Source organism: Barbus barbus (assembly GCF_936440315.1).
Source record: "Barbus barbus genome assembly, chromosome: 49".
Classification (NCBI taxonomy): Eukaryota; Metazoa; Chordata; class Actinopteri; order Cypriniformes; family Cyprinidae; genus Barbus; species Barbus barbus.
The window spans coordinates 14430306-14438117 of record NC_136727.1 but is presented as its reverse complement, the minus strand read 5'-3'; the positions used below and the strand labels follow the sequence as shown (position 1 = coordinate 14438117).

General features: G+C 39.1%; 1 protein-coding gene across 1 annotated transcript; it reads right to left on the bottom strand.

Annotated features, from left to right (window-relative positions):
* Positions 1–1860: 1860 nt before the first annotated feature.
* Positions 1861–7812, bottom strand: LOC306867387 (beta-1,3-galactosyltransferase 1-like). The gene is made up of 2 exons (XM_079413007.1): positions 7732–7812; positions 1861–4314 (listed from the first exon to the last, which is right to left on the bottom strand). The coding sequence occupies exons 1-2, from the start codon at positions 7755–7757 to the stop codon at positions 3213–3215; spliced, it is 1128 nt and encodes a 375-aa protein (XP_079269133.1). The 5' UTR covers positions 7758–7812; the 3' UTR covers positions 1861–3212.

Here is a 7812-nt window from a genome sequence, read left to right as displayed (position 1 = left end):
GGGGGGGGGGGGGGGGGGGTTGCAGAGACACAATTTGTTAGTATAATTGTGTTACATAAACTCAATTATAATTACAATTTTCTTAAGGATAAAAAATCTATCTCAAAAAAAATCTAGGAGCCCTATTAGACCACATTACTAAAACATTAAAGGCTGCAATTAACAACAGAGCCCAGTCTATTAAATTCAAATAGTTTAGATACAATGACCAACACTACAAAAAAAAAAAAAAAAAACGTATGCAAACATAATTTCGACGTTTGCACTTTGCAATTTTCTAGGAACAAGCTGTGGACACTGACTGACTTGCCTGACATGACATGAAAATCACTGAATGATTTTGATAAGACCGGGCTGGCCAGAAGCACCATGAACAGCTGATTTGTACGGGAACATCTGATGGCCAAACTACATCGAAATTCGCGAAAGGAAATATCAAGTGACCCCGGCCCGATTTGTGTTCGCAATGCACGTATTTAGCGAATTGTAGATGGTCTCCAGAGATGGTCTCCGTTCGCTTCTGGGGTATGAGATCGCTTGGATTGTTCACATATGGGTAAAAACATCATGAGAATCATGAGATGGGAAATCACTTCATGTAGCCCTACAAGAGTGATCACTGATAAACTGTCTGAAAAAAAAGAAAGTCACGTTTTAGAGAAAAAAAAAGCTGCTACATAGTAAGGACTTTCTACTTCGAGGACCTAGAAATGTAGTGGAGTGAAAAGTACAATATTTGTCTTTCAAATGTAGTTTTTGGTCTTTTCCATTCAAGTAGCTACAGTATAGCCTACAATACATGCACCAACTTGGCATGAAAAACATTTCCATGATAGCACACGTACATCACTGAGACATCTATTTGACATTTGCAAGACTTATTATTTAGAGTGTTTGCTCATCTGCAATACATCTATAGGACGTCTCCTATCAGATTTCAAATAGACGTCTATTAGTTGTCTTTAAGATGCATGTAAAACTGACATCTTACAGAAGTCTGTACACAGCAGATGCTTTCCAGATCAAGTGATCTTTAACAGACATCTTGCAGAGATACATCTGCTATCTGGGTTCAGTTAAACCTATTCAAAGCTTCAAGTAATCAGTGCTTTATTGTGGCTCATTAATTTAATTTACTGTAAACAACTTTCATTGACCGAACAGTAATTCAGAACAGTCACCAGCAGGGTGCAGCATTCAAACATGAATGTCTAAAGACATTGCTTTTTCTGACAAAATGAAGAAGTAAAACTCTTTAACCTTAGGTCTTTTTTCTTGTAATATATCAACTTTTTTTCATACATGTCATGGGTGTGCAGGACCAGGGGCGTAGATTGTGGGGGGATGGGAGAAGGTAAACTAACAATATCAGTATAAGAAAATGTTAAGTTAGATTGACTTTCCCATTGTGTGTTGAATTAGAACATTCTGTCAAAGTATATCCTAAGTGTCTAAATAATATCAAATATATTATATATCCTATGTAAACAAGTAATTGTCAACTAGTTTATTACTTTATTGCAGTTACGCAATCAACCAACTTTGCATGTGTGGTGGATAGCACAAAAGACAATTTTACAAAAATTAACATTTAACCAAACAAATACCACCCCCCCCCCCCCCCATCCCCATTGTTCAAACCAAAACTACGCCCTTGTGCAAGACACATTCCTGTGCAAATAACATAATTAATGCTGAAAATCGTTTTGCTGGTGTGTTATAAAAGATGCCTTGGATGTTGTGTTACTGTGTGACCACTTGATGGAGCTACATATCAGGTGCTGCAGGAATGCAAATAAGGTGGCTAGTGATTAGCCTATATTTTAGTAGAAATTAGGACTCATTGTCTAAGAATCATAAACTTTTGTTGGTCACAGAGTTTATTTCCTGGAGTAATCCCAAAGCCAGCGGAGAAATGCTTTAGCTTTTTGTGGAGGGAATGAGGGTGATGAGTTGGCCTGTCGCCCTCTCAAACAGGAAGTTTTTCTGCCCAAAACTATTAGTTACTGATTTGATGAAACTATTACATTGCTTAGAAATGTAGAACCATGTGTTCATATTACCAGCTGTGTACCTTGCAAAGGTAATCTAATCCACAATACTTGTAGCATAGTCAAAACTGGGTGTATCTTAATTTGCATAATATCCAGTGTGAGAGGCTACAATTGAGAATAGTGCATCACAAAATTCCTTATAAAAATCTAGCAGAGAGTTTTATCCAAAGCAAAAATAAATGCAAGGATGAGATCATGTTTAAGAATATGAACCTAAAAGTAAAATGAAACCTTATTTTGCAGTAATGACTGTAAGAACGTAGTTCACAAACAAAAATACATTTATACATTTAAATAATTTTTACAAATCTGCAGTTTCACTAAATACTCTTTTTAGGCTGGTGAGGCACATTTGAGTTAAAGTTTTCACTGAACATTGAACACTGATCTAGGAAAACCTTTTTTTTCAGCAGTACTAAAATAGTAAATCAGTTATGAAACGCATAACAACCCATGAAACAATAAAGACGAAAAATTATGATGCACATAAATCAAACCCTTGTTCTGGCCAACAGAAATGGTAACTTAATCAGTTTTCAGTTTCAACTTAGAGGGTAAATATGACACCAGTTGACAACCTGCCCCAACAGAGATTTATGAAAAATACCTTTGCTTTGCGAACACATTTCAACCTTTCAGTTAAAGTTGTTATTATATGGAATTTGTGTATGTATACAGTATATACTTTTATGCTAATTCTATATACTAAACTATACTATAACTAAATTTTAACTTAAAAGTAGTAATATAGCCTATCAAAGATTACTGTAATATTGCGCAAGCATTAGATAATTTCAAAAACGAAAGGCGTTTTTGTGTTCCACTGCGCTGCTTTTATTTTTATACGTAAACAAACATTGCTGATTTCTTTGAAATTTGCGCCTCATGCATGAGTGCTGTTTTTAAACCCCCATTTCCTGGTAAAAGAAGTTAAACTTTAAAAACAAGAAATTCAATCTCAAGACATTCTTCCGCAAGAGTGCATTTTGCGTGAGTAGCTCCTCAAACAATCCCCCGTCATAGTCCCAGTATTTAGAATAGTATTCAGACATTTAAAAATGTTCATTTACTGAGGTCTTAAATAGACAAACCATGTTTCCTGTCTTTTTTGAAACATAAATGTGTTTGTCTTTTTTGTTTGTCTGTGCTCCAGTACTTTTATGTGGGCCTCTTTACGTCCTTCCAAATGTCTATTAGCTGCTGTGGGGATCCCAAGATTGTTGTAATAACTCTGAAAAAATCTTCTCTATTATATTGTCCCAGATAGGCTCTAAACCGTGAAGGGTCTGGGGGAGATGAGGGTGCAACGCCCAACTGTTTCAGACAAGCACCCACATATGCATCTTCTATGTTAAAGGCCTTTACTTCCTTGGAAGCCTCAACTATTTTTTCTGACAGGTCATTGGAGAAAACATATCCCATTCCAAGCAGGTACGTCGGGTATTTTGGTTCAGGGTACAATTCCTCTGCCACGTACCATTTAGAGTTTTTGTCTCTGATGACAGGCCGGTCCCACATCAAATATCCTGTGATGTAGTTCTGTCTGGGTGTGTTGGGTAACAATAGGAGGCTCATCAGGTTCTCCAGGTTTATGTACATGTCAGAATCAACCTTCATAGCAAAAGCTGCTTGAGGGCAACGAGTGGCCAACCAGTCCATGATCACCATCGTCTTTATGGTCAGATTGAAGTAGGAGTCCACAAAGCTGCTCTGCAGTAAATCTCTGTGTTGTCGACTCTCTTCCTCCAGCTGCTGTTGAGCTTCAGCTCCTCCAGTCAAACCCACCAAGAACAGAGTCAGCACTGCTTTTCCCTGCACTGAGCTCTCATTCCCCCATGTGCTCCGGATGGCGTTACGAGCCTCCAGCTGATGGGGGGCCACAGGGACCATCAAGACCAGGAACGGATCCTGCTTACATTTATCAGGTTCATCCAGAGTGAAATGATAGTTGCGTGGATGAGCCACATGATGATAGATAGGAATGTCTGTGGTTTGTGCAACAGTTGTACCTCTTAGTTGGATTTGTTGATTGGGCAAAGGTGCTAATAAATCCTTTTGAGTATGATCAGCATACATGCTGTTAATTGCCTTATTATGAGTCTGATTCATGATTTTAGTCAACCAGGTTAGAGAGAATGCAACTGTCTCAAAAGAGAAATCAGATACATAAGCAACAGCAGAAAATAAAAATGCTAATGTGAGCAGCAGAATAAATGTATTTTTAATGTGCCGCATAAATGGACCACAATCCTGAGCCAAACTGCAAAGAAAAAAGAGAAACAGATCAAAAATGTATTTCCCAGTGAAACCACAGTTGATTTGTGTTATTTAAAAGGTCTGTAATTTATTACCAACTCAAACCTTTAGCCCTAATCTTTTTAGGTTTCATGAACTTCCATGTGCTTAATTTTTTTAAATAGACATCAATTAAAGATGGCTTGTAGCTCAGTTCAGTGAGTCAGATGTACATTCATAGCCAAAAATATCGGCAACCTTGCAATTCTGTCAGAAAATGCAACACTTCTCTTAGAAAATTGTTCCAATTGCAAATGTCTTGGTATTAACGTGCTTATTGTTTTTGTAAACTTGATCAAATTTCACACAGAACTCAAAAATGGACTGGACAAAATTATTGGCACCTTGTCAAAATTGTAAGAAATAATTGCTTTTCAAGCATGTGATGGTGCTGTAATTTGTATTTAGACATACCTGTGGCAAGTAACAGGTGTGGGCAATATTTTAATCACACTTGCAACCAGTTAAAACGAAGAAAAGTTGACTTAACCTTTGTGTTGTGTGTCAAACTGAGCATGGAGAAAAGAAAGAAGTGTAAAGACTTAATAAACTTAATAAATAGACTTAATAAATTGTGAAACATGAACATGAACAATCTCAAGGCTACAAGTCCATCTCCAGAGATCTTAATGTTCCTGTGTCCACTGTGCGCAATATCATCAAGAGGTTTACAGCCCATGGCACTGTAGCTAACCTCCCTGGACGTGGACGAAAGAGCAAAATTTATGAAAAATTACAACGAAGGATTGTTCGAATGGTGGATAAAGAACCCAGATTAACTTCCAAACAAATTCAAGCTGATCTGCAGACACCGGGTACAACAGTGTCAGCTCGCACTTTCCGACACAAAGGCATAAAATAGCAAGACTGCAGTTTGCCAAAACTTATGTGACAAAACCACAATCCTTCTGGAAGAACGTACAGATGAGACAAAAGTAGAGCTTTTTGGTAAAGGACATCATGGCACCGTTTACAGAAAAAGAAATGAGGCCTTCAAAGAAAAGAACACAGTCCCTACAGTCAAACACGGTGGAGGTTCAAAGATGTTTTGGGGTTTCTTTGCTGCTTCTGGCACTGGATGCCTTGACTGTGTGAACGGTATCATGAAATCGGATGATTACCAAAGAATTTTGGGGCGCAACGTAATGGCCAGTCTCAGAAAGCTGCGTCTCCACCAGAGATCATGGGTCTTCCAGCAGGACAATGACCTGAAACACACTTCAAAAAGCACTCAGAAGTGGTTACAAACAAAGCGCTGGATAGTTCTGAAATGGCCAGCAATGAGTCCAGATCTGAATCTCATAGAACACCTGTGGAGAAATCTCAAAACAGCAGTTGGAAGAAGGCATCCTTCAAATCTGAATGACCTGGAGCAGTTTGCAAAGATTGGTCCAGAATTCCAGTAGAGAGGTGTAAGAAACTCATTCATGTTACAAGAAGCGATTGATTTCAGTTATCTTTTCCAAAGGGGGTGCTACCAAATATTAAGTTAAGGGTGCCAATAATTTTGTCTAGTGCATTTTTGGGGTTTTGTGTGGAATTGTATCAGATTTGACTTTTCTTCTGTTTTTTTTGTTGTTGCTCCAAACAAAAAAAATTAAACATGAGTACCAAAACATTTGCAACTGCAAACATTTTCTGTGAGAAGGGTTGGGCAAGTATGGTGACCCATACTCGGAATTTGTGCTCTGTATTTAACCCATCCAAGTGTACACACAGTAGTGAACATATAACTGGAGCAGTGGGCAGCCTGGGGAGCAGTTGGGGTTCGGTACCTTGCTCAAGGGTCTCACCTCAGTTGTAGTATTGAGGGTGGAGAGAGTGTTGGTTATTCACTCCCCCACCTACAATACCTGCCGGACCTGAGACTCGAACCCACAACCTTCAGGTTACAAGTCCAACTCTCTATCCATTAGGCCACGACTATCCTTTAACTGATCCAGTGATACCCCTTTTCCACCAAAGCAGTTCCAGGTGCTAGTTCAAAGCCAGTGCTATAGCCGGTTCTTAGTTGGATCGACTGGCGAGCCCTTTAAGAACTGGTTTCTTTTCCACAGGCTAGAGAGCCAATACAGAGCCAGGTCTTACGTCACAATACGTTTCATGTTTCGGTTCAATAGCGCGGCACAACAGGCTTGTTCAAGGTGCATCAGCGCCACGCAGATCGATCGATCGGCACACAACACACTAAAGCACCGCGAGAGCAATCCAAAAGCATGAAGAGCCATCTGCTTTCCAGTCGCTCCCGCAGCACCCCGATGCCTCGCACCGAACGGTCCGTGCAGCGCCGATCTATCCTGGACAAGCCTAAACAAACTATCAGCAATGGCGGACGTTGCGTTGCTATTGATGTTCATGGCTTTGCGAACCTACATCGGCATCCAAACACGGCGAATCAAACGTGTTCGTGTTTAGCTGCTATTTCAAATATGGCGGTCCAAGTTTCTGTTCGTCTTGTTGGTCACGGTAACCCCACCCCCAGCTCCTGACGCAAGCGGTTCTTCCTTCTAGCCCAGCAATGTTTTGGTGTTACTTACGAACCGCTTTTACTGGTTCGGGGCTGGTGCTTTGGGTGTCGAAAAACAAAGAACCGGTTTGAAACTAGGCTCTGGCTCCGAACCAGCACTGGAACTGCCTTGGTGGAAAAGGGGTATGAGTTGAATCATTGAAGTATTCATCAATGTGAAGGATTTCTAAGTCGCAGGCTGGAGGACAGCGGGTCGGGAAAATGCAAAAGTATACGTGAGTCTTTTTAAAAGTTTCATAAAAGAAACTGGATGATTAGAGTCATTTGTTTGTAAATTCTACAGATTCCCATTTGGCCTTCTGTTTTGCCACCATTCTGAATCAGATAAGCATGGTAGGCTATTAGTTGATGCTAGGCTAGTCGTCATATTCGTAAATAGTGGGAGAAAGTGTTTGTCTATAGGTGGATTAAAATTACATTTATGAATTACATTACATACATGAATTACAGTCAAGAAAAAAGTTCTTCATCAAATGCAGTACATGTTTTGACAGTAAGGCATTTTGAAGATGTTATCTAGATTCTAGTGTATGCTTGCAACTGATTTGCATCGGTGCATTTAATTTCCTGGTAAACCAGCCTTCTACCTCTGAATCATCTTACATTTGTGTTTCTGTTTTCCTTTTGTAGCACAAATAGAAAGACACTCAACAATATATATATATATATATATATTAACATCACCTTCTAATTAATGCAGAAATGTTCAGTATTAGCACAGCTAAATGTTCTAATTTGATTTCAGTCAGTTTAACTTCAAAGCACATCAAGTTACTAAAAGATTGTAATAAGATTTTGTACGTAAACACCACAAATAACGTGAAGCAAAAAATAACAAAGAACAAAATTGCTTACCTTTGCCAAAAGTTTTTAGTACCCATTCTGGGGAGTTCAACTACGATCTTACTGCTTCACGTATTCCCTGCTGAAATACCT

Bases quoted from the DNA above. Each gene is read 5' to 3' on its own strand.
- LOC306867387 (XM_079413007.1), bottom strand. From the start codon at position 7,757: ATGGGTACTAAAAACTTTTGGCAAAG. The intron at 4,315-7,731 runs GTAAGCAATTTT...TTTTCTTTGCAG, and splicing joins ACTAAAAACTTTTGGCAAAG to TTTGGCTCAGGATTGTGGTC.